Source organism: Chaetodon auriga, chromosome 9 (genome assembly GCF_051107435.1).
Source record: "Chaetodon auriga isolate fChaAug3 chromosome 9, fChaAug3.hap1, whole genome shotgun sequence".
NCBI classification, from domain to species: Eukaryota; Metazoa; Chordata; class Actinopteri; order Chaetodontiformes; family Chaetodontidae; genus Chaetodon; species Chaetodon auriga.
Genome location: NC_135082.1, coordinates 18,734,187 through 18,761,385, shown reverse-complemented (window position 1 = coordinate 18,761,385; position 27,199 = coordinate 18,734,187). Strand labels below are relative to the sequence as shown.

At 43.9% G+C, this 27,199-nt stretch overlaps 1 protein-coding gene across 4 annotated transcripts; it reads right to left on the bottom strand.

Annotated features, from left to right (window-relative positions):
- Positions 1–1,514: 1,514 nt before the first annotated feature.
- arhgef6 (Rac/Cdc42 guanine nucleotide exchange factor (GEF) 6) lies at positions 1,515–26,722 on the bottom strand. 4 transcript variants are annotated; one of them, XM_076738715.1, is made up of 22 exons: positions 26,451–26,722; positions 25,263–25,346; positions 23,251–23,335; positions 20,365–20,486; positions 19,547–19,751; positions 19,126–19,178; positions 18,461–18,555; positions 18,137–18,232; positions 16,845–16,967; positions 14,575–14,713; positions 14,162–14,221; positions 12,692–12,838; positions 11,026–11,112; positions 10,768–10,852; positions 10,151–10,266; positions 9,764–9,943; positions 8,867–8,887; positions 6,970–7,066; positions 6,370–6,456; positions 6,135–6,234; positions 5,793–5,847; positions 1,515–4,464 (listed from the first exon to the last, which is right to left on the bottom strand). In XM_076738715.1, the coding sequence occupies exons 1-22, from the start codon at positions 26,613–26,615 to the stop codon at positions 4,342–4,344; spliced, it is 2,325 nt and encodes a 774-aa protein (XP_076594830.1). In that variant the 5' UTR covers positions 26,616–26,722; the 3' UTR covers positions 1,515–4,341. The 4 variants fall into 4 exon arrangements, with proteins under 4 accessions (XP_076594830.1, XP_076594831.1, XP_076594833.1 ...); XM_076738716.1 differs by having other exon boundaries at positions 6,135–6,231; XM_076738718.1 differs by lacking the exon at positions 26,451–26,722 and adding an exon at positions 25,517–25,608.
- Between the last annotated feature and the right edge of the window lie 477 nt (positions 26,723–27,199).

Here is a 27,199-nt window from a genome sequence, read left to right as displayed (position 1 = left end):
CTCAGTTTGTTCCTTCGTTTCAGGAGTTTAGTTTGAACACACATCAGGTGAAAACTTCCAAACTAAAGCACCACATATTTGATGTTTTCAGTCTTGGCTTACACAGCTTTACGTGCACATGTGCATTTATTTTTTGTTAACAAAAAAAAAGGTTTTAGTCAAGTGAGCTTGACAAGTTAAAAATTCCAAGCTTCATCTCCAACATCAACTCAGTAAATTCAGTAAATTTGTGGTTGAACAATCTTCTGATGTACCCAAAATGATCCTTCATGGGCTGCTTTATCATATTTTCTGCATTTTGCACTGCAGGTCAGACTGCACCACTACGGTTTTAAACTTCTAGGACACGAGAAACCACATAGCACGGAAGATGCCAAACCACAAGAAACAAACATTTCGATGGTGTATGTAAAGAAACACATTTCAAACTGCATGTTGTTTTTAGCGGAAGACAGCTCGGCCTCGTGGGAATCAAATCTGCTCATTTTAATGACCACACCTTTAATGAACTCCTTAATCACAAATCACACAAACGTTAATTCCTTGGTGACAATTTTGCAAACGGCAGTTTTGCCATTCTGTAATGTATTTTCCTTCCTTCCACTGGTTCCAATTAATTTCCGTGGCATTTATCAAACTGCGCTGTGGAATCCATCACATTAACGTGTCATGTCTGTTCTTTATTATATGTGGCGATACGGTTTGAATGCAGACTGATTTAAACATATAGGCACTAGTTTGCAATGATAAAACTTTGACACGAAAGGTTGTAGATGCAGCATTCGCTATGATGGATTACACAACTCAAACGAGACTTAAGATTTTCATAAAACTGGATTTAGACCAGCGGCTTCTAAACAGCAGGAAAAGGGCATTTAACAAAGGTGAAACAGCTGGAAGATGGTGTGAAATATTTCAGTATCGTCAAGCATTCAGGATTCATATTGAATGGGTTAAAAAGTAAAAATGTTCTCTGTAATTGTCCTGATAAAACGCACACGCACAGTTTAAATCCTGACCTAGTTTTTTACTTAATTACTGCATACATCATAACCAAGTACCAGTCTTTCACCTGTCTGGTGACTAATATAAAGGTTTTAAAAGTGCTTGGTGAGAAATGCAAAACAGTTCTACCCACCAACCCAACCAGAGCGAAATGCAGTACAAGTTTAAAGTGAGACATTACAAAACCTACAGTGTCAGTGCGCTTCACATGTCACTGTTGTGGTGCAGCTGAACAGTATGGAAAGTGTGAATCTCTATGGAGGTGTGTACAGATGCAGAGGCAGCGCACTCTCACAGGATGTCATCTATTCTAGTCACTCCTTCCATCCTGTGAAGGGTTTCTTGCTACCGAATCTGAACAACCTACAAATTCCTGAACCGCTCATGTGCCGAGAGCTGCATGGAAAGGCCTGTCTTGGTGGATTTTCCGGTGTGAATGAGGGAACGTGCGCTCCGTGCCGTGTGGGTTTCCGTTTCTCGCTTGGTGAAGCTGATGTCAAATGCGCCACTTATATTAAATTTTTAATAAAAGAATGACCATACCAAACACAAAGTACAGAGTGTCTAGAAAAACAAAGCATTACAATACTTGCAACAACAATAATTGCATAGAACAACCTTTCAAAAACAACACACACAGTGGTCTGGAGATAAGATGAACAAGACGAAACCAGAGTTCAACCCCCCCCCCCCCACCAGTAAGTGCTCACTGGGGCTGTTGGGAATTGAAACCTAGAGTTTGTGGTACTTAAAGAAAACAATTTGGAGTTGCCTAAAGTAAGAGCAATAATGTTAATCTCAACATACGATGAGATCGAGTCACGCGTCTGTACAGGAAGCAGAGCGTCTATATGTGTCCCAATAGGAACAGAGAGTAAAGTTCAGCTCCAGCACCTGAGCAAGCAGTTTTTCTTTGCTGAAGTGCCCTTAAGCAAGACTCGACTCTGCTGCAGATGTACCTGTGCTGCCTTGTACCCTGCACAGTGCTCTGAGGTGCACGCAAAAAAACAGCACTTTGCAAACATGGATTGTACAGTATTTGTCCTCCCTTTTAGTTTTTTTTCTTTTTGTTTCTTCAGTCAGTTTTCCTCTTTGCTGATCCTGCCCCCAGCCGCCGCCAGAAAAACCACAAAATGTAATGTCAAAAATAAAATTCTCTGGAGAAAGACTCCCCCTGCTTCCTCTGAACTGGCTAACGTACTGCTCACTGCTGGCAAAATGTAAACACGGGCTCTTGTGGTCTGCGTCCTGTGAGTCGTTTCATACGGTTTCACGGGGATTCAGACCCGGGGACAGGCATTAAGAATGATTGTATAGAAACAGCCAATCCTCTCGCCGATGGACTTGTTTGCTTTCATGGGTCATATAGAAGCATCAGAGTCACACATCTGTACAGGGTAACTAAAGATCAGCTTTCCTCGCTGAAGCGCCCTTGAGCAAGACACCGACTCTGCTGCAGACGTGCTGCCTTGCACCCTGCACAGTACTCTGACCTCCCTGTAAAGAGGCGCGTGAAAAACAGCACATCGCAAACAGCCATTGAACAGTATTACAATATTATTACATCATGGTTCATTTGTGATGAAAATCGGGACCTGGTCACCTTTAAACAATCACCCACACCAGGATTAGATAAAAGGCAAACGAAAAATAACGAACAGCCTAACTGCGTGGTGGCGGCACCACGCGGCCTTTTTGGTTAATACATTGGGTTAATTCATTCATTATTATTGCAATTTCTCCAAATCTGGCCCACCATGCTGGATCTAACCCAGAGGTCAGTCAGTAAAGCAGTCACTTATTGCATTTCAATAGAATCCACTGCTGCTGTGCAGAGCAGCAAGAGTGGATGACAGTGTTGACAGTGCACACGCTCAACCTCATGAGGAAATGTACCGCAGTGGGTCTGTGAGAAGAGGCTGCCTCTCACAAAGCACGCAACGCCCTGCATGTTTTTCAGACCCATTATATACCCATTAAGCTTGAGCCATTCGTCTTGAAATATTTCAACAAACCACCTGTGACACTTTCAATATACATCATGCAGTTAGTCCCGGTCTGGTCTTAAACTCTCTCTAAGTTTATGGACCCCTTTCAGGAGGCACTTATACAGTTGAGCTCTACTCTACACCCACAAAAAAATGTTTATTTCCTCAGTCTGTCTCCATGCGGGGAGGCCATGCAGCCTGCACCTCCGAATCCTTAAGTCAGACTCATTATTAAAGTCATTTTCTCTCTCTTTCCCTTGGCCAAAACAAGGACATCTTCTCTGCCTTTAAAACATCAGTGTAGTTGAATAAAACTCCAGACAGATGTAAAGGCAGCAAAACTATAAGGCTAACACCACAATTAAATGTCTGGGTGAACAATAAATAAAGAATATTCCTTTAAAAATCCAAAATAAAGCAAGGCTATGCAATTAATATGTTAAAATGATACTTGAATACATTTTAGGAAGAAGAGTGGGGCTCATTATTTGCGTACTCTCGTATAATAAATGATACACAGTTAAGCCTTTTCTATTCTATTACGCTGCATCCCTGATAGCTTTGGACTATATATTTGAATATCTTGATTATCACATTTCTGATGCAGAATTCATACTGTAGAAACACTGTACATTCATGCAGTTATTAAATTAACAGTGAAGGGCTGCATTTGGACACAACTGAATGCCACAGCTGACCTGTTTAATGCCAACAGAAACGGCCTGGAAACTAAAATGCACATGCTCATGAAAGCTTGATGAATCCATTCCCCCGCTGCAGGTCCTTGTAACAAAATACAGTAAGACAATGGAGAAAAAAAAAAACAGTTTTGATGCAGAGGGATGAAAATCAGCCCCCTTGCTAACAGAAGTGCATGCAGGAGAACACCTATTGGACTCGATGGCTTCGGACTCCTTTTCTGTTTCCAAATGAAGCGAAAGAAGCAGCAGAGAACTTGTTTTGTCCTTTTCCAAAATGTTTCCTTTTGCTGGGGGGTGTTCACAGTGCCAGTCGCAGTATGCTTTGATAGACGTCCCGCTCGATCAGCCCGAGTTAAGCTGAGCTGCATGTTTGCAGTCTCGTCTAGCGAGGCTGGACCAGGAAGACGGATTGGATTTCAGCACTCGAAGCGAAGAAAGTCCAAGCGTGATGGTCACAGAGGGAAGTCCGGCTCTGTCAGGCGTGACTGAAATATGGAGACGCAACGTAGACAGACACACACACACACACATACACACACACCTCTTCCCTCCACAAGCATGCTTACATAAACATACCCCCCCCACACACACACACGCACGCACACACACACACACACACTAGGATGAGGATGATTGTGCGGATGTGCTCAGTGGCCGCCGTCATCCCAAGAACAATCGTTCTTCTGCTTGGCCAGTTTTCGAACAACTCTCTCCAGCTCTTTGCGTGACTTCTGCTCCTCCTCCAGAAACTGCTTCATCCACTTATTCTCCTGTAAAACATTCACAGGCGATGTTACTGAAGCGGCTGCTCCTGTTAGCACAAACTCAGATGTAGACTCAAGAAGACAGAACGCCACGTCGGCACGCTTTTACAGGCTGAGCGCATCCGATCGGCATCTATGTTGACTGATATGGGAAAAAAACTACAGAAAAGTAAATAATCAGTGTTTTATTGGGGCCATTTTATGTATATTTGACTGAATTTTTCTCAGTTTATGTTACAGTTTATTTATTCAATTGTAAATTAGAAAAAACTTTATCAAAAAAGTGTTTTTATGTGATGTTAATAAATGAGTATCACACTTCCAAGCCGACTGTGTTTAACATGGTGAAGGTCTGCTAAAAGTAAAGAAATCCACGAATATGGAGTTTTATTTATTCCTTAAAATCATAGGAAAGATTCATCTTTGGAAGAAAATCTAGGTTTAGCATCGTTAGATCATAACTGGCTCACATCTGGTTCAATGGAGCCCCCAGAGTCTAAAGCCTGGAAGCTGGATCTAAAGGAGGAAAGGAGCAAAGCTACAGCTGCTTCAGCACAGCTGGATTATGCAGATTTACGGGAAGCCTGTTAAATTTAATAAGTCTGATGAAAATATTACTGATATTTGCTTTAAATGTCAGCAGCCTCACTATTCTCTCATTCAGTCACCGTTAGTGGGTGTTGGTGCACGATAAGATAAGAGTTTTGGAAGGAAGTTATTAATATGAGCTCAAAACTGTTATTTGTTAATGTTCCCTGAAGGTATTTTTATTTCATATGTACCCACTGAATCTTATTTCTCTTGATCTTATTGCTCAGAACTGGAAAAAAGTGTGAAGCCAATTATTAATATGTGGGTTAAAAACACGGCACACTTTGTATGGCATTGGAAAAAATTAAACACAATGAGGAGGTACAGTGAATGTTTATGAAGGAATCCAGAACGTGTTTTATGAATGAATCATTGAGTCATGTTATTTAGTTTTCATCTTTACTTTTATTTCCTCCATTTCTTTATGTGTCTTGTTTTCTTTAAATATATAAAGCATTTCTTTCACCACATTTGTTTCTACGTGCTGTTAAAATATATATGATAGAGGAAAAAACAGAATCTGATACATTGTTGTCAGATTAGGTTAATTCTCATGAATTGAGATCGACCTTCAAAAAATTCCAGATCGGTCGAGATTTAGTGCATTTAACCACAATTATAACACCCCATAAATGTCAAGAGGCACGGTGGCACCTTTAAGAAGTAGGACAGAGAACTTCGTCGCTGACACCTACATACAAAAGTCAACACACACATACACACTGTGAGTGCAACACATTTACCTTTTTCAGCTCATGAACCTCGTCCTTTAAAGCGTACACAGCATCAACCAGACTCCTGAGACAAACACAAAGAAAATACAGTTTCGCTGGGCAACATCGACCTTTCTTCCTTTTCGTTTGAAACACCATTTGCTAACACGTCAAGGTGACACTGGCTTCCAGCTCAAGGTCATACTGCATGAAGATTCACACCTCAACAGCCTGAATAGGATCAATATCATATTTCTGAATCTAATTACAGAGAAAATCAGGATCCAGGCACAAATCATGACAAAGCCTGGTTCGTCACTGTTCCACAGCCACTAAATGAAAGCCTATTTGTCTGAGTAATACTACGCTTACTTTTCCTCGATAACTGTCTGCCCGTTGCTCTTCATCTCCTCCACAATGATCTTCTCCTCCTCTGGCAGGAGCACCTGAGGGACGCACTCTTTCCGCACTGCTGCGCACACACACACACACGCACACAAATTAATGGTAAAGCTTGATTCATGGCCGCATCAGCTGTTCAGCAGGTACAACCTAAGGAGACATTAAAGAACCGATTCGCGTCCGCGGCTCTTGCACAGACACACACCTGTGGTGGTCTGGTGCAGGCTGGCTCCCGTGCAGTACGCCTCGATCACCCTCAGTATCTGAGCGTCCTCCTCCAGGGCGACCGTGCCTGCCGACAGCAGAGACCATCCATGTCATTCATGCACGTTTGAAAGTTTCATGCAGCAGATGGCGTCCTGGTGTCAGGCGCTGCATTAGGTTTGATTAAGGGCAGCCGCTGGACGCAATCATTATGAACGCATATGTTCGGATAATAAGGCTTCTACAGGCTGCACTGATGCAATGAGCATGCAGTGACATTAGAGGGGTCTCTCTGAACGCTCCTCGATGTGGGCTGCACGGGCCTCAGGTGTGGATTATTGATTTCCCTGATAACACACTGACCTGCACAACACCTGAGGATAAGATAACCCTCTATCGATTTGATTAATTGAAGGGACTTCTGTTCAAATTATTAAGCTAACTACCAGAATATCTGAGCTGTGCACCTGAATTTCACTTCTGCTCAAAGTCCACTGAAAACGAGCATAGTAGTAAAAATTCATTTCTACCACTGAAATGAGCCTGCATTAAGCATTGATTCTCCCACACATTTCATATTACAGTAAGAGAAAAGTCCTACTTTTCCTCGTTTGAACCTCGTCATCAGAGGGCTTCCGCTCTTTCTTCCTGTTTCCTGGCAGGAACTTCTTCATGGGCCGCGGGCTCTTGCTGGAGTCCTGCAGGAGTGCAACATCAAATTCAGTACACTTCTCTCTCCACGCACACACACACACTGCTGCACACACCTGTAAAGCCAAGGCTCCAAACCAAACAGACTGCAAGCTTACAGGGATGCGCATCCCTTATGAACGAACAACATCAAAGATCCATCGACAAACAAGGCGGCAAGCGCGTGATGATGACTGTGACCAAACGGGCCTGGTAAGCTCTCTGTGCTCCTATGGATCCAAACAGGGCCGTACAAGCCGAGACAACCAAATGCCAAATCACATTTTTAAAAAGGTACTGATGACATGAAAAACATCGCTGACTGCTGTCAGGAAGAGAGAAAAAAACACCTCATATATTCAAGCTTTTCCTGTGGGATACAGTGTTGACAAAGTCACCGGAAAGGGAGCGAAGTTTTGATCACATTATTTTTTATGTTTCATCAAACCACAATCACTGTATGTGGTTTGATGAATGAGAGATTTTTTTGGTCGCTGCAGGGTTGGGTTTAGGGTCTGAAAACACACTGTTTCCTCTCCTGAGCACATTAAAAGCTGAGGTGTGATGAATAATTAGCTTACTGAAAAGTAACAGTTTAGTCATGGTGAGGTGTTCGTACCAGACGAGTGACGCACCGTGTTCTTAGAATACTCCACATGATGCCGCTTGGCCCATGACCTTGGCTGGAACGGAGGAGCTTCAGTTAAATACGCAAGAGGAAAATAGAAACCAATTCAAGGGGCATCCTGAAACTCTATCACAGACTCCAAAAGCCCCTCAGAGGAATAATTGGCTGCATCGCGTCTCTTTGAACAGGCTCGGGGATTCACATTAATGCACGGCTCAAAGCGCATCCTCCTGAGGTGTACTGAGGCTCTTTCCTTGTTGGTTTGGTGCTCCGGGGACTCATTGTGTGCAACGGTGGGGGGCGAGGTGAAGTAAGGTGACGTGCCAACGGCAATTCAGTGGCACGCTGCGATTTTTGTGCCAAGATTGGCAGCGCTTCGCTCCATCTACCTGCTTGGAGCACATCAACAGTGCATAAAGCACAGCGCACACGCGTTCTGTGATGTTCACCCCGCTTTAAAGCTGCATAATTGATTTTTACGGCCACCTGAGAGCAGCAGAACTTCACAAGAAGCTTTGATTGCCTTATAAAGTTGTCATGGCCAGCATGTCAAACAAGTGCAGCGCACACAGAGAAGCATTAGCATTCATTCGGAGTTTTGTTTTAAGACACCTGCTGAATAATGACTGCGGGTCACTGCAATGTCTGATAAAACTGCACACCACCACACAAAACAGAGTTCACAGCGTGGAATCTTAGAAAAAAAAATAACTCAAAAAGAGACAATATCTGAACTATTAGAGCACATTTAGGCTGCTGATCATTCAGCTGCGCACATACATCCAGAGCTGAGTGACTGTAGACTCGAGAGACTTGTGTCTACATTTCCAAAAATAGCACCCCTCGTAGAAATGAGTAGTATTGCTGCATCCGAATGGTTTTTCGGCAGAAAACTGATACCATACACAGTGAGTGAAACCTTGTCTCACTGCAGAGAATGAGAGAGAAAAAAAAATAAAAGAGCAGACACGCAAGGCTACAGAAAACAGGAAACCAACAGATGACAATGAGGGAGGAGGGAAGCAAACAGAGCAATGACATGCCAGCTCAACACTGGGGCTCACACACACACACACACACACACACACACACACACATAGGCAACCCCATCCCACCCCTTCCCCCAAACCACATCCTTACCCACACACACAGACAGAAACACGGTGAGATCTAACCTTACCTTCATGATATAAGACATCCTCTACAGAAGGCAGGATGGAGAAAGAGAGAAAAAGGGGAAATGTGCATGAAAAATATGAGCGAGGGATGTGATAGAGAGTTAATGGTGAACATTTTTACACCCCCTCTGCCATTCACCCACTGTGTGTCTGTGCAGAACAGGGTGATTACTTCATGTGAAAAAAAAAAAGAAAGACACAAGGAGAAACGGGGAGCTTGGCAGAAAGGTGGTTATGCATTCAGTCTGCATGCAGCCTCTGCCGGGCAGAGAAGAAGACCCAGACGAGCCTGCGCGGTTCTATTCTCGAGAACGTGGCGTGGGAGCGTGTGTGTGTGCTCAGTGTTAAAAAGTACGGAGACGGAGTCATTTTTAGATGACAGCCTGTCAAGAAAAGTGCCAAGACACATGTTTACTGCAGATATATACTCAACACTTGAATCAGTAGACTGCCCGTGATAACTGAAACTTCTGAAGTGTGAAGGCTTCTGCCGCCCACGTGGGCCACAGAGTGAGCATTAATCACACTCTTCAAAGACAAGGAGCTCATACGCAGCGTTGCGCCGTTACTGGAATTCACTTCCTCAGCATCAGCATCATAATGAAAACATCCAGGTCAGACTGGATCGCTTGATCTATTCTCATCTAGTTGGGGAGCATATTTCTTTTTATCATTTACTGCTGAATTAAAGGTGTGGGTGTCAACTTCATTTGTGTTTGGTGGAAATGTGTCTGAATGAAGTGGAGGCAGAAAAGGGAGGAGGACAGAGGGGGCCTGAAGAGGAGGTGAACTTCTTGCAGTTTCTGATTAACAACGTGGTGCATGACTGCTTATCGGAGATGCATTTCGAGGCTGTGTGGGTTTGTCTGTGCAGCTAAACAAGGTCTGCAGCCTCCTACCTCTTTGTATCCCAATGCAGCAGAGGGTTTGAGAGGGGGCGCGGGCCGCAGGCAGCTGAGAGACCAGGGCTTGCTGATCTTCGGCGGCTCCAGGGGGCCGCGGCTGACTGCGCTGAGGCTGCCCAGGTGGGACAGGTGAGTGGGGGTACCGACCATGCTCTGCGGCTTGCCTTCTACAGTCTAAATAAAGGAAAAGGAGGAAAGGAAAGGAGACAAGAGAATTAGAGGTGCAATTACAGATGAGTCTGGTGTTTGTCACCTTGGGTTTTTCACACTTCAGCATGTTGCAGGTTTCACTTTTACTCTTGTTTTGACTTAACACTGTATACGTGTGTGCGTGTGCGCGTGTGTGTGTGTGTGTGCGTGTGTGTTTTAATGTGTTCTAACCTTTGAGATGGTGCCTGCAGGGCTGCCACCTTTGGTGAAGGGCTGAAGGTGCTCCAGCCACTCCTGTAACTCCTGGGCACTGCTGCAGAACACTGTGATACGGTCGATCATGCTCCCTGCAGCCCAAACATACACACACACACACACACACACACACACACGCACACACACACACAAACACACATTTCTTTCAGTGACAGCCGCATAGCCAAGTTAAGGAACGCAGGTGTCATTTAGAGATTGAAAGATGCTTAGTCTTAGTCTAGACATATGTTTATGTCACTAAATACAAAATGAACGCTGTCAAAACTCCCATTTCTTACTGTGGATGTTAAAGAAATGAACAATTTAAGGCTTCAAACGCTTAACCGAAATTAATGTATGTAGCAAATGTTTCCTTTGAAAAAGTCTGATATGCTTCCACTGGCTGTGAACGCTGCCTCCACAACTAGTTGGAAGTTTGAGAGTTTTGAAGACGCGGTCCCACGGCTGCTCAGCGAGCTAATGCTTGATCTTCTTTATTTGGGTTACAACTCATTATGCTGCATTACTCTATTAATCCTCCGCTAAACTAAAGACCAGGAGCCATAGTTTTCTCCAGAGCTTCAGATGCAAACCTGTGATGTCAAAGGCAAAGTGGGCATTGCTGTCTGCATCCTCTGCATGTCTTGTTACTGTGGTGCCTGTCAGTGGCAGTCTTCCCTGAATGGAGGAAAAAAGGAGAGGAAATAAGACCCCGTATCATAGGGAGGAGATGTGTGGTAAAATCTTCTAATCACCTCAAATGAATGACCTCAGTTGGACTTATTATGCCCATAAAAATGAACACTGAAGTCACCCATAAAAGGGAAGGTTCAGCGTACAGTGTAGCTCACCTGATAAATAAAGCCACTCATCCGGGGGCTGGCGGAGAGCATGACTAACACGTTAGGGAAAAGCATTAGATAACGCTCCTCCTTTTCCTGCAAGAGCGAGACAGAAAAGATTTGGTTGCAGCGTTTGTTTCACAATAATTGATCGTGAGTGAGGGAAGGTGGCTGCAGCTGCCCTCATTCCTCGTGTTGTTTGTCAAAAACCAACTTCTGGTTTATGTCACACCTACTGACGCGAAACCGCCATTATAGCTGACACCAGCACATCTCATCGCAAGTTAGCAACCAGATGCTAGTTTGGCAAAGCCGGTGATTGTTACATGAATGGAAAATAAGAAGGTTGCGAAACGACTACGGTGACTGGTACAGTGGTTGGAAAGTGGTTGACAGTGATTAAAAGGCGAATCCAAATGTCTATCTTGGGCTTCCTTCCAACCACCGACTCAAAGTCGACCCCTACACAGAAACCACAAAAGAAGGAGGAGATGGCTTTTCAGGGCTCTATGGCCTACATAGGTTTCTGTTTTGACTTGATATTGAATTTGCAAAAAGAAAAAAAAAGAGGACAGAATTTAGCACACTGTTCATAGACATATAGGAGCTCCTATAACATATTCAGGCATTGTTTTGAGTAACGACACGCTGCTGGGTTTTCTGGAATCTAAGTTACAACCAGTGCCTTTAACTGCTAATGGCGAGACGGTGTAGCGCACTCAAGGTGCCGTTCACACTTCCTCCATCTGCTCACCTGCATCAAACACCACGTGCCACAACGTGCAGGCTGTGGAGAGATGAGCTGATGGAAGACTGAGTCACGTGACTCATAAAAGGGAAGAACCTAAAAGTTACTGCATATTCCTTGAATTTATGCGGGCTAATTTTGAAGCTAAAATTTTAAAACAAAATCCAAATTTACAGGCCATCGTGACTCTGCGGACAGACGTATTATTGAGGTGCGTTTAAAGGCGGCATGAAGAAGAGGGACAGCTGGGACGCAATCAGGCTCACCTCAGAATCAGTGATGTTTGTTGTTATTATTAATGGAGCTGAGGCGACTTGGCTGAAAGAATTTTGTGAACCCACATCCTTCTGGTTTTCCTTTGGTTTCTCTATGTAACGTACTGCAGCAACAGGTCATCAATACCCATTTTCCTGAGCTAAAGACACAGCTGGAGCACATACTTGGCGCCAGTGCTTACAGAACTTTATTGTTCATCAGTGTGGACGTTCACATCGTCAGCGTTATAGTTACAGTTACTGTTGTTGGTGTGGATGGCCCTTAAGTGCTAGTGTTTGTAATAGGAGAGCAGGAGAGGTTTCCAGCAGGCTTCACTGAAGGACTGATAAGATCATTTGAATGTGAAATGGCAGTGAAACAGTTCGAAAGTCTTTCAGAGATGGGAAAGAAGCACACAGAAGTCCTTCTTATAGTCTTCTCTGCGCATACAAATAGTGTGCTTAGCATTGCATACAAATCCTTCTACAATACAATCTATCCTCTTTGACTGAGACAAACCCAGGGGACTCTAATCCACTGCTTTCACTAAGACAACCAAATCCCAACTAGACCCAATTAGATTTTTTTTTTTTTTTTTAAAAAGAAAGGGGAAATAAAAGGTCAGTTGATGTCAGTTCTGCTCTGCGTGGACTGTGTCGAACCGTCTCTCACCTCACTGGACCCGTTCTTCACGTGGACCTGGGACATGTAGGCCACGTGACCCAGGCTCTTCATGCTGTCTCCCTCCCAGGCCCGCACTGGTTCTGACAAGATCTGGAGCTCCAGGTTCTTGCGCTTCCGCAGATCCTGGCACTGTGTCTAAACACACACAAATATACACATCAGCCGTTTCAGAATTAATTGAAAAAGCAGATTCGGCAATAACTGCGCTACTCCTTGTGGTTTTCTAGATTTAAAGAGTCCAAATTCCACAAAATCATGATGCTCTCACTAAATTAGTGCTTCATCACTGGTGAAAGTAATAGTGATATCTGACTGAGCCTTTTCATTGAGTTTCTGGCCTGTCGGAGTGTTTATTTGAATATTTTCTGTCTATGTGTTTTACTTCATTGTCAGAGGTGCATGGAGCAACCCGCAACATTAAGTAGAACAATGACAGGTGCAGGGCAGGGGCTCTCCCTCGTTAAGCAGGAAAAATGACAGTGCAACATCTGTCATTTTCCCCTGCACAACATACAAAAATGAGATTCAGTAGACGCGGCGCTGCAGATGAGTTGTAACTGGCATTTCTTAAGAGCCTACCCACCCAACCACACGTTCAAAACGCCCAAAAAAAATGAGACTTGCAAATCAAAAATGTTCGTAGAGTGAGCTGGTTTTTTTTTTCCCTGCTTTCCTGTGCAGCCCTGCCGAAGAGACACGTGTGAGTCACCTCATCTGTTCTTACTGGGAACTCGCCGGGGAAACTGTGTCTCAGAGAGATGCTCACTCAGGTACAATGCGGTCGCTCGTTTCTGATCCAGCTCTTGGAAAATGGCATTTCTGCTCACGCCCACTGTAGGAACGACACGATCACGCCACAGGCAGCAGGGAAAAAGCTCAGGCGCTTTCATTCATCTTTTTCCCTCTCGTCTGGGCTGTGCAGTCATCGTGAAGCGCCACGTTAGGTCATGTTGTTGTTCGTGTGCAGCCCGGTGACGACGTAAAAACGCGAAGCAAACTGTCAAAAACAAACCACGCTTGATTTAATTTGTATTTCAGTCAGTTAATTAACAGATTACTCTAAACTCTTCTCAGGAGAATACAGTCACAGAAATTTGAGGGGCAAATTTACTTTTTAACCCCTGGCACAAAACCGTGTGTTGAATTTTTTAATAAATCAAGGAACAAAACAGAAAATCCAGCGGATTTACGTTCCAATAATTAAGAATTGACATGAGAGGCTTACAGGCTGATTGGCTCAGCCTTGTTCATTCCATTATCTATACCGCTTATCCTTCGGAGGGTCGTGGGGGCACTGGAGCTGATCCCAGCTGACACTGGGCTTATAGTAGGTTGTTTAACTCGGCCTTGTTCAGGACTGATAAAAAGAAGAAGCCTAATCCCTGGTGGAGATAACAAAGATGATACAGTTTAAGGCTAGTTTAAGCATGCAGAGCCCCCTGGATGTCCCAGACTTACCACTAGGCTCCTAAATGCTGCGGTTGCCTTTACAATGTCAGCATAGTCGGGATGGGCTTCCTGTGGTGGAAATAAACAACACATCAGATCAAACACAGGAGCCTAAATCGAGCCTAAGTGCTCTAAACGTTCAAGCGAGACGAGTGTGCATGCTGGGTATGCTGCAATACACCGAGGAAGTCAGAGATTGAAAGAGATAAAGACTCATCAGGGTTTCTTACTTTCCACTGACATTAACTGCCATTTAGCTTTTGAAGGCAAATGTGAGTGGTTAAAAGCTGTTCAAACTGTAGTTACAAATAAAGTACACTTTCATTCATTTTCAATTCTGTATGCATGAACGAAATGAGATTTAATTCTGTTATTACTATTATTTCAGCACATATTTTGACACGATGTGTTTTCTGCTCTACCTCCACGTGTCTCTCCAGCTCCTGCAGCAGGGTCGGGTATTTGTCCAGCCTCATGAAGGGCTTACTGAGACTGGTGGTCAGGGTCAGGATCCCTGGAGCACTGGCTCCCTGGCTCTCCATGAACTTGTCCAGCTCCTCACTGTTAAACGCACAAACACACACTTTCAATGCACTGTTAAGGGTAGTGTGTATACTACAGCGCCCTGGCTGCACAGGTCAAGGTTCAAGGGCACATTAGGGATGCAGTTTTCTGATGAGAATGTGATGGTACCATGAAACCATTAATGCCACCACATAAACCAACGTGGCAATGGTAAGTAAATTTCCCCAGCGTGGGCTAAATAACATTATCTTATCTTGACTTCATCGCATTGCGGCTTACAGTAATGAAGATGTTTAGCATTTTTGCTAAATATGACTGTGACTGACTGCACACACACCAGGGCTGGTATTTGCATACTTTGCAAATAATAATTGTTTTAAAATACAGTCAATTTTCAGATAAAAACTGCCTTTATTAAACATTGTGTAGTCTGTGTAGGTTAGGTTAAGAAAGTTAGAGCCAGTAAAGGCCAAAAGCCATAACTGCTCCCAGGTATGGCAACAAATTTAGCCCAGCTAGCAGATTCATTCCCCTGGTATAGGATTAATATCATATTTTTAGATATCACATGTAAAATAAACTACTAGAAAGTGGGTCACATATGTAACCACTTTTTCAAGGTTTCCATTTATTTGTCGTTGCTGTAAGGACCACAAACACTGTGATGAAGGCCTGCTGTACGTCACACATGTGCTGCAAGCGAGAACGGACCTCGGACAACAGTATTGGTGTTTACCACTAGTGTGAAAGGCAGCACAATTTAGGTCAGCGGTTTTTACACAGCGTCTGCAACTGGACTGCAACACTTTCCTGCAGACCTGAAAAAGTGCTTTGAAAGTAACACCATTCATGATTTTCCATGATCCAAAAAGCTGAATCATGTGGCAACACTGGTCACATTAGGTAACATGGGGTAAATGTGAATGTCACAGAAAGGCTCCTGAAACTCAAATGCAAATGTGCTTACTGTGAAAAGGAATCTGACTTGCCTCTCAACATAACCACAACTTCATACATCCTGTCAACAGTGGGCTTCCTGTGTGTAATTCAGCTTAAACTGCAGCTCACCAAGCAGAACCGGACGAGCCACTTCTACATTATTCGACATCGTTTAAACTTCACCACGGCCATTTCGCTATTTCACAGTCCTAAACAGATCATTCACAGCAGGTCGATTCTCCGTGAGAATGATGTTTTTGAATATTTACTGGACTCAAGGAAACGTTTCAGCACGCAGCCACTCTGTAACAGCTCAGACCCAGTTCAGCCTCCTGGTCAGTTACAGAAGGGAAGCCTGACACCTTGTGGTGCAACGCTGAACTTCAGCTTCATCAACAGAAAACAGCATGCAGCAGTTTGAGAGATCGCACCGCAGTAGGGGACGATCATGGATGATTGCGAATGATCGCAATTAATCATTTAATTGTCTTTTCGGTTCATTTTGTGCCACTAGAATTGAATAAGCCTAATAATAACTTCGGTTGTATTACACATACACCTTAAGAAGATGAAGAGCCTTTTATTGGCGCTGAACATTGGAGCATATAGATAAAAAAGACATGTCTGTTTGTTTCAGGCTTTGTAAAGTTATTTGCATCAACCAGCTGATGAGAAATGCATCTAATTCATTTTCTATTTTGTTGTAAAATCGCTAACAGCCAGGTTTCCATCCACATTTTGAGTAAATTTTTACTGAATTTACAGAAAATCAGCAAAAGAAATCGCGTTTGTGCATTTCCATCCACTGCTATTATGCAAATATTGGAAGTTCGGCGCCTCGAGATAAACAATTGGTGGCGCTAACGCTCAGGTGCCACTAGACCAAAGCATAAGAAGGAGGTGCAACGAGACGACGTCATTAAAACAACACCAGGCTAAACTCAAACGGTGGTGGAGAGTGATGGGAATATGACATTTCTATTTCACTTAGTTGGTTTTACACAGGCGAACAGAAACGATTCTAATGATTACCAACCCCTCGCTGGCAACCTTCATTAACCTTCATCAGCATGAGACACATTGAAGTCAATCAAAAGGCAGAAAACCTAAACCTGAAAAAAATGACTTGGCACAGTTGTCATGTGACAGCAGGACTCGAGACCTGCAGCATTCATCTCAAATCACTTCTCTGTGTTGTGGTAGTGAACGGTTGTTTTGCGGGGCTGACCTGTGGTCAGTGAGGATGCAAACAGCTGAAGGGTGGCTGGAACAGTAGGCCAGGTACAGAGTCTTGATCTGACACATCTGGTTTAAATAGCAGCCCGCCACTCGCTGCTGGCCCTCTGAGACCCTGCAGAACCAGAGAGACAGAGACAAGGTTAGAGAGGTGAGAAGAACCAAGAAAGAAGAAAGGGCTGGGCAAAGAGGAGACATATGGAAAGGTACAAATGATGATGTACTGAGTCATTTCCCAATAACTGAAATTATCATCATTCAGGGAATGTGTCTGTTTTTTCCTGTCAAAGGTGTTGTTACTGACAGGTGAAGTACATAACTTGCTGTTTCGAAACCTGCGGGTCTCTGACTCTGATTCTCAGACTAAACCACAAGATTCCTTTAACTGCATTTGAGACAAAGCTTTGCATGATTCACCTTTCAAATAATTCCTTATCTATCTTACGCTGGTCCTTTATGCAGCCCCTTCATGCTCAGGGCAGCGGGGACCCAGTGGGGATAGTCAGCTAATAGGACCGCTAAGTGTACAGCTAACTGTGCTAACAGCAGCTAATGTCACAGTTAGCGGCAGTTAGCCGTTACTTTTGCAAATATGAAAGCTATATGTTGATCAGGAAAGTCTGTAAACCACAGAGAGTTTCAGAGAAGAACCAGAACATATGATCCAGATCAGAGTCCTGGTCAGAGCCGCTGTAAATCACCTCGGTACAAACAGACAGACTGAGTGGGAAGATGGGCGTGTCTCTGTACTTAATGGGCGTGCTGTGCCTGGAGCAGAGGACCAATAAAAGAGCTGATGACAAGCTGATGGCAACTCATTTCAAAGCTAGAAAACATGTTAGAAATCTGGTCCTCTGAGCAGCCAGACAGCAGAGCTTATTGCTCACAGTCACTGCCTTTACATACGTTCCCTAAATATTTGAAACTTTGGCCACGTTTAACATGAACAGCTGACACTGTAACATTACACATGTGACAAATAATTAAGGGAAAACATAATAATAAGTCTAATTTAGGCATTAGTTTTAGACTTTACATGCTTCACGTGCTGCTGGCCATTTTCCAAAGCATGCTGTACGTTCTATGACGTATGAATGCATTTTCCCTCCCCCAAGGCAGCCATTTGTTCTCAGAGTTTCCCCCACAGTGCATGAATGACACCAAAAGGCATGCAGATTTATCAAACTGTGCGCAAAAATAGCAACTTTGATAAAAAGATATTGGGCTGCAGGGTCACTGTGATGGATTAACTTCTTGTTTTTTGCAGTCTCACGCATAACTTACTTGGTACAGTCCTCCAGAGCCACACACAGTCCCTGCTGGAAGGTAAGAATCTCCTCCAGGTTTCCACACAGGGTGGCGCTGTCTGCACTGCTCAGCCTGAACACACACATTTAGCATAAGTGGAGACAGTAGCAGCAGTCCTACGACATGCACGCTGACAGGAAGTTAAACATGAAAACACAGTAAGCGTTACTACAATTTCAGTAAATTCAAGAACTTATTTCTGAAAACGTTAATTTCGTGAGAGAGTTCCCTGTGAATCCACAGCACCCTCTGCCTTCAGTCATGTCTCCTGTTGATTAACGGATCTGTCGTTGCTCTTACTTGTCACTGGCTTGCAGAGGCCGTAGATAACAGCTCAGCACTGTTTGTAATTCTTTGACAAACTCCCGCTCGTGTTCCAAGATGTCCTGCACCACCTGCAAAAGCAGCACAAGCAGCAGGATGCTTAATGCTGACGTCAGGGAAGCCCAGTAAATCCAAAAAGCAAACATTTGAGGTGAAACTGGTTAATGATCAGGAAGATCTCAATGAGTTTTGCCTTTATTAATCCACATACTTCATCAGTGCTTTGGTCATCTTACATTCACGTCAAAAGCGAAAGTGATGCCTGATGTGCTGATTAAAATTAAAACATGGATTAAAAAGGAGAAATAACTCGGTGAAGATAAGAACAACAAAACTCAAAACGAAGAAAACAAATATGACTAATATGAAATACAAAGCAGCTGTTTACAGTAACTGAATAAAATGTAGTCTGGAATCCATAATTTCAAGATTTTAGCTCGTTTATTCTGCTGGATTATTTTAATTTTGATTTTCCTCTTTTTAACCTGGACAGGTTTGACCAGTTTTGACAAACTTCAACACGACTGACAAATGAATTTTAAATGTATGAATTCCTGCTTTTCCGTATCTGTGCATAAACACATGTTTTGTGTGAGTGAAGTGACATAAAAATAGATTTACTTTTATGTGTTTTGACTCACCACACTGTAGTAGTTCTTGGTCAGCTGGGTTCCTTTAGGAGACACTGGCTTCTCTGTAGAGGAGACAAGGATCGGAGAGCTCCTCAGAACTAACTGATAATGATCATTAAGAAGTATTATCTATTTCTTTTTTGCAGAATAACAAGACCTCTGCATTTGTATCTCATCTTCTGCAAATGATATTATACACTGTTAATTAGTGTTTAAATTAAGTGTTGGAATGCAAAATGTCGAAAGTGTCATGCTATCACAAAGCTAATTAAGCTGCTATCTCTTTTGCAACATGACTGTCTCGTTACGTTACACATTATTACACTTAGACAACATGGCATTAAATGCAAAACTGCATTTTAAAGAAGCTTTTTGGGAACTAAAGGTCCATTTAAAACAGATGGCACCATCATACGGCGGCCCCACTCACCGCAAGGTTTGATCTCCCGGACGTAGTTACTGGGGAACCAGCCCGTCTTGCCGTTCAGTGTGCCCTCCCACCATCCTCCCTCCTCCTGCCGCGTCACCAGGATCATGTCGCCTTTGTTGAAAGACAGCTCGTCCTCGTTGTTCTGCTTGAAGTTGAAGCGGGCCTTCACCATCGGCTGCCCACCTCCACCGTTCTCAGACATCTCCTGTAAGAGCGTTTGTCAGGAGCGGTCAGCAACCCAAACACAGATCTCAAGAGGTTGATGACTAGGATGGTGGCTGCACTGAAGATTGTGGCAATGTTGGTGTTTGTGAATGTGTTGATGTCACATATAACCACTAACATACACTCGCACAGTCACTTTGATGTTTGCACTATTTATCATGCTGCTGTGTGCTCCCCTTATTTTCTACTGCATTGAGATGTGCATGTCTTTTCCTATTGTCCTACACGCTGCTGCCCCCCCCCCCCCCCCGGGTATTAATAAAGTATTTTGCATTGTATCAGCAAAATAATATCTGTATGTATGTGCATATATACGGTGCAGTGAAGAAATATTCCTCCAATCTTCGACCTTTTTTTTTTATTTGGCTCAGGCTTGGTGCGAAATGTTTCGTGCTTCTCTTGATATAATTACTCCTTGTGCTCCTCGTGTAGTCATCAGGGGTAAACATCTACTAATCTACTAAATGATGTAACAAATTCATCGTGTGCAAAATGTGTAAAACCAAACCGGGTTGAATCAGTTTCAAGCATGTGAAATGAGTAGAAAACAGAAAGACATGAAATGTAGATAATACACATAGAGGAGGCCATACCACTGATTTGGATTGTCTACGCAGAGAGCCTTTGGATTTGGTGGAGGAGAGTGTGTGCGAAGACGTCGATTGGCTAGGAGACGGAGCACTGGACTGCGGACATGACCTCTCAGCAGCACAGTCTATGGACACACACGCAGAAAATATGGAGCGTCTGTTATTTCGGCTACATGGATGTTTGAACTTATGACTCCCTGGTCTTGTTCTCATCAGATGAACAACATAACACACATCATCATCATTATCATCATCATCATCATCATCAGCAGCAGCAGCAGCATCACTGCTGACGTACGTGCACATAGTTTGGGGGCTGACAACTCGATGATAATTCATGCGAGTATGGTCCATCGCTCTGCGCAGCCCCAGGACATTAAACACATGCACGCACGCACGCATGCACACAGGCACACAGGCACACATGCACACACGCACACACGCACGCTCACTATGCCTGATAGAATCACCTGATTGGACCAAAACTGGCACACGGCTCCGAAATAAGATCGAGCAGCTTTAAAGAGGATGGCAACATGCAACACACACACAAAAAAAAATGTGATTGCTCACACAGTCTGTGTGTTGGTTCAGCAAAAGTTCATTCAGACTAACCGACACACATTTATTTGACAAAATGTCCTCCAACCCCATCAGCTCAGAGAGTGACTTCAAAATCTAATTTATGTCTCGACGCTGCCATCGCTGAGCCGCTGCGGCAGACAAACGGTGATTTAGGGTCGGTAGCTGTCAGCTGTCCTGCAATGCGAGCGCAGTCCTTGAGATGCACTGACAGAGGTATCAATTGTGTTGCCGGTACTTTAAAAGTGACACATGGCAGCCCTGCAACCTCTTACGGGCTGAGGAGCAGACACACACTATCTGAAGGCTCTCTGTCAAATGCCAACTGGATGCTCGCCAGCTGCACTGTCTAATCCTTGTGCAAATTACAGAGGAATCAATAGAAATGAGGGTGCACCCCTGGCCTGAGTAACCCTTAATTCAGATTGAATAAGGACTTCAGCTCAGACGCTATAAAAATCGACAAAAGCTTTTGTGCACTTTCACTTACAGGCAGTAAAATGTGCCATGGTGACAATTTCTGTTTTATCAGCGGATCATCTGGAATCTCGGTATTGTATGTGAAGGTGGAACAAGGCCTGAGATTCCCTGCTGTTTTCCATATGTTGAGACGCTGGGGTGCATCGCTCTGAGGCCCCACTGATATGGCGAAAAGGACACTGAAGGCAGTGGGATAGTGCACATGCACTGCAGGTGGAGCTCATGGATCCCACATGCCACTCCTCACACACACAGTGGAGCCCTTCTGTCAGCTCAGCTCGGTGGTTACTACTGTTATGTTTGCATGCAGGCAATCATCCAAAGCATTTAGCCTAAACAAACAAATGCCGTGCTAAGACACGCATAAGGCAAAAGCGAGGCCGGGCTGGGGAGAGCATCACGAGTGAAAACACAGAGGCTTCTTATGTTCGATCATATCAACTTTAGAAATCCAATTCAGATCAAGTTCACTTTTGAAGATGGGAGAACAGCTGCCGGGCATCACCAGCCTATAAAAGATTTGCATATCAAGCAGAGCCCAGCACTGGAAGAGACTTCTGGCCCACATCTCACACTATGGCACATATCCTCCACTTCATTTAAGTGCACCCAAGAGACTGATCATGCTTTAACAAAGTCATAACGAGCACAACATTACACCAAAGGAGGTCGTCTCACGCAGCGTTGAAAAAATTAGCCAATTAACTGATGGGTCAATGGGGAATTCGGATAATGAATTAATCGTTTATCGAGTCATTTGGCAAACAAAAGTACCATATATTTGCTGATCCTATCATTGGAAATTGAACATCTGGGTTTCGTACTATTAGTCAGACAGAACAAGCAATTTGAAGACGTCACCTTCGATAGTCGGCAAACTGTGAAGGTCATCTTTCACAATTTTCTGACATTTCTAGACTAATCGGTTAACTGGAAACATAATCACCAGAATCATCAAATAATAAAAATAATCATCACTCAAAGCGTTGATATTATGCTCCACCTTTAAGTCAGTCAGACACAATCTAAGGCGCATATCCTGCTGCACTGTTTACATTCAGCACTGTCAGATACACATGTTGTCAAACAGCCTGGAGCATTATGCATTCATTATGAAGCATGCAGGGGTGGCAGACGGGTCTAAAAATGCTGACTACATGACTGTAAGGCTGCGGGTTCTCTGGCAGCTGTGAGCTGGAAACTGGAAGGAGACTGGTATTACCTCTTCAGTGCCCCCAAACAAGGACTCTCGAGCGGAGTAAATAGCCCTAAACTGCTGTGGGACTGCTGCACTGCGAACCATTTTGTGCTGCATCCTTATTGAGAAGGGGGTGTACAGCCTGTGTGTGTCTAAAAGAGATACTCTCTATATTCAGTCTCATGCCTTTTGCTCCACTCTGACTTTAATTTAAATGCAATAAAAAATAAAAACCAGGAAATGAGCAAAAGACGATATTGTTCTGCATGGACCAAGCTATGGATGCACATGAGTAAATATGGCGCCCAGCATGCCACAAACACACACTGCCATGCCAGCTGCTCCTGGGTAACACACTCGAATCATGATCTCGAACGGCCGCATGGCCAAAATATGTGAAAGCTGACAAAGGCCGCCATCATAGTGCACACTGCATACGAGGCTGTTGGATTGGACTGTTTGCATCAAGTGACACAACAGAGACGAAGAAGCACTTTGAGCAGAATACAGCGTAATCTGGAGGCTTTCACTGAATCCATGTTTTCTTTTCATGGCATGAGATGCTTCGTTTTCCTTAACACATCCGAATGCTGTAATGCAAACAGAGAGAGAGACTGTGAAACTCTTACCTTGTGTGGCAAAGTTGACTGCCAGCAAAGTGGTCAATACTTTGCCAAAATTCTCCCCAGTGTATAACCACTCCGGTTCAAACCCCTGGATGGAAAAGGAACAGAGAAGATGCTATCAGACCCAAAAAAAAAAAAAAAACATAACCATCTGTTCATACAATCTGGATTCATCACAAGTGGAAGAGGAGGAAATCAAAATTAGAACTTTTTCTGCAGACAGCTCAGATCTGAGCAGTAATACTTGTTAAGCACACAGACGGAGACAGAGATGCTCATTCTGGGCTGCAGCAGAAACAACAGAAACACACACACACACACACACACACACACACACACACACACACACACACACACACACACACACACACACACACACACAATGAAACGCACACAGGGATTTGAGTAAGCCTATAACAAGAAAGAGATAAAAACTGACATGTTGAGCATGACCCATATTTTGAGACTGAGTGGTTTGTAATAAAACAGACAGTGCCAGACTCATTTGTGATTCGCTGTGAACACATAGATGCTCTCACACACACTCATACACTCACACACTCACACACTCTCTCACACACACACACACACACACGCACACACAGCTATCTTCTTTCCTCCAGCGGATAAGGTTTCACATTTTAAATAAAACATCTTAAATATAGAGTTTGAGTAGTACAGCCTTGGTCATGAGTTGTGTGCAACATCATTCAGAGTTAAAGCAAGTGTGACCGGTACATCTCAGGGTGAGGGATCAGCCTAAAGGTCGACATGGCAACCAAGATTTACACAGACTGCTTTTCATCGCGTGAAAAACAGCCAGACCGCACTTCATGCTGTATGATGTATAATGACTGGTTTTATAAAGCAGATAATGGTGGAAAAACAATCCGCACCGATGGAAGTATATGAAGAGGAAGTAGGTCACATCACAGTATTGACCTTGATCAGTGATAACAGTATTGACATCTTGATCATGGCTAGGGTCAGTACTTTCAGGGAGACATGTTATGAATCCATGTTGCTCTGAATGACTGCAGCGGTGTCTGAGATCAGGCCAGATTAATGTTCTCATGCAGTGTATAACACAGAACTCATCACAGGCTTCACGCCGTGATTGACGCTTCCTCTTTCTGCATCTCAGGGCAGAAGTGAAAGGAGCGTGACTGCTCGCTTTGTGCAGTCACAGGACAAACAGGGCCTATTTTCTATGTCAAAAAAAGAAAGAAAAACTTCTAAGCATGATCACATCGCTGACCAAAGGATGGGTAGGGCTCTCTGTGGTGCCACAGACATCCCCTGGCTGATACATTTGACAGTAGCGCCCTCCAAAAACTTCTGCCCATGAGCTACTGGCTGGCCGCAAAAGGTCTAATTATGGGCTGAGGCAGGGATGGTGAATAAAAGCAAAGGGGACCTCCCAGACATAACAAGCCAGCTGGGCAGAACTACTGAACCACTTGACTTTGCAGCGAGCCAGGCTTGCTGACTCAATTAGCCGTTTAAAGAAACCAACTGATGTGATTCAAGACCAGAAAAGATTATTTATAAAGCTGGAGGAGAAATGACTGTCCAGTGTGGCAGACGCAAACAGGCTGGTGCAGCGACGGAGAAAACTCCCAACATCTGCAAGTGATTTTCCCCTTTCCAATATTAGAACATCTTTCTGGCAACGCAGCGAACGCCGTGGAGCTTTTAACCTGCAGCAACAAGCCAGCATCAACGACACTGCAGCACAAAGAGAAAAGGCAATTTAGAGGAAAGTAAACGCTGCTGAAAACTAACTTGTGCCCTTTTGAAAAACTGAGGCAATACGCATAAGGGACAGCAGACCCCTTCCTGTCTGATCAGGGGGGAGTGACAGGCAGCATGGACGTGTGAGGAAAGCATATGCAAGCAGGGTAAGCAACAAAACGACACCAGCAAGAGTGACTTCAAGTCTTCTCTGTGAACTGCAGTGGAAGGAGATGATTAAAGAGGGAGGTCGAGATGTTTACATCCACACAGCAACTTACCTCCACTTTCAAGGACGAGCATCCTCTTAAAAACTCCCTGATGTTGGAAATGCAGTCGGCTTCAGTTCTCGGATCCTGGCAGTACTGAGCACACACACACACGAAATAAATATATAAAACACAAACCTCGGCTTAGTATGACAGACAGACATCTGACACAGGCACTTAGGAAATAACGCCGATGCTACTGGCATCCCGGTGGCACAGAAAAGCGCGTAAAGTAACTGTCGTGGCGATCAGAAGTGGTTACCTACAGTTAACAAAATAACTGTGGATTCTTCCTGCGTCTCCTTCATGCATACATAACCACCAACACCACACAGACGTCAAAGTAGCCGGATTTAAGCAAAACATCCGCTCACTTTTGAAACTTTCAAAATAAAATTCTCATCAACGGCTGCGTCGCAGAGTTCGGACATGGATATGAATGACAGGTTTGGCTTTGCAGTGAGTATAGCCCACACTGTCCTTTTTAGAGAAATGTGGTACAGTCAAACAGAAAGAGACAACAAATTAAATAGGACAGTAAACCACACAAGAGAGAAGTTCCTACTTCCGGTTTTATTCTTGTTAGCCGCTTCCGGTTGCATTGATACCTCTTTTTTTTCCGAAAGCGGACGTCGGACCGGGAAGAGCAGAGCCTCCGAGGAGGAAGTGACGAACTGTCTTTGCAACTGTTGTTTATCATTATCAAGTTTGTCATCTCAACAACTAAGCCAAACACGTTATAAACGTTGATTTATCGCGTTAACAAAGTTGTCTAAAACCTGCGAGCCCCGTGGAATCATCTTGCTGTCGCTTTATCTCCCCAATATGGTCTATGTTCAATGTTTCACGCACTCTTCCTCACCTAACTTGTCCTGTTTTGGTGGGTGTTCACACCAACTCAGTCGCATCAAGAATGCGGAACATTTTCGTCGCTTCACAGGAAGCTACATCTTGAAATCTTACGCCTGAAAGTACAGTAGATGCAGCAGTAATTCGATACAGCACGCATCGTACTAAAGAGGCGGCTGTTAAAACTTAACGGCTCGACTGCTGGAAGCTACAGGAAAAAAAAAAAAAAAAACCCGACAGGCCTGCCGCTGGCAGAAGTTCTTGTCGGTATCAGTTTAATCAAACCCCTCCCTTCCTTTCACCGATCATTTGGCATTTGTTGACTCTACTTAACTTAAATCAACAACTCACCTTGGCAGTGAAGCCAGGTATGAGCCGCTCCGTGAGCTTGCACAAGACGACCCCATCCTTCAGCGACGTTTTCAGAAACTCCTCCGGGTCCGCTATATTCTTCTTAGGCGAGCTGAGCACTCCTAGTGATATTAACCACGTTACAGTCTGCTCCTCTGGATTCATAGCTCCACACAATGATCATAGCCTAAGCGAGCATTGCTGGGAAATAAATAAATAAAACTGGCGGCCTGTTCCGTATCAATATGCAACTCACATCCGCACTTCTGCAAGTTAAAAAAGAGGCGGTGGGGGAAGGACGACGCCGTTTCTATACGCAAAACTGATGATCACCCCTACTGGCAAATAGGCACCTCAACAATAGACAGGAGTCCTTTTACCTCTGCAAAGTAGCACATGCTGGCAGAGGGCAATGATGTCTCCCAGATTGTATTACAAGTTAAAATGCAGTGAGGATCAGGAAACGCCACCAGGGAACTGATATATGATGTGCATCAGCATGTTTCGCAACAGAAAAATATACCGTTTACTGCAGGATGTGTGATCAGCAGGCCTGGTACTGTGGTCTGCTGGCAGGGGCATTTGGTGATTGAGCCAGTTAAAAAATACATAAATAAAATTTCAAAAATCTGATTTTATTCAGTTTTCTGATGGGCAAATAAAAGCTATATTTATATATATTTATAGATTTATGTTGACCGCACTGTGATATTAGCAGGAAATCATATGATCACCTCAATGGATCTAGA

Coding starts and splice junctions, on each gene's coding strand:
- arhgef6 (XM_076738715.1), bottom strand. CDS start 26,615: ATGAATCCAGAGGAGCAGACTGTAACGTGGTTAATATCACTAGGAGTG. Junction 19,179..19,546: donor CCGGGAGATCAAACCTTGCG/GTGAGTGGGGCC, acceptor TCTCCTCTACAG/AGAAGCCAGTGTCTCCTAAA. Junction 18,233..18,460: donor CCTCTGCAAGCCAGTGACAA/GTAAGAGCAACG, acceptor GTGTGTGTTCAG/GCTGAGCAGTGCAGACAGCG.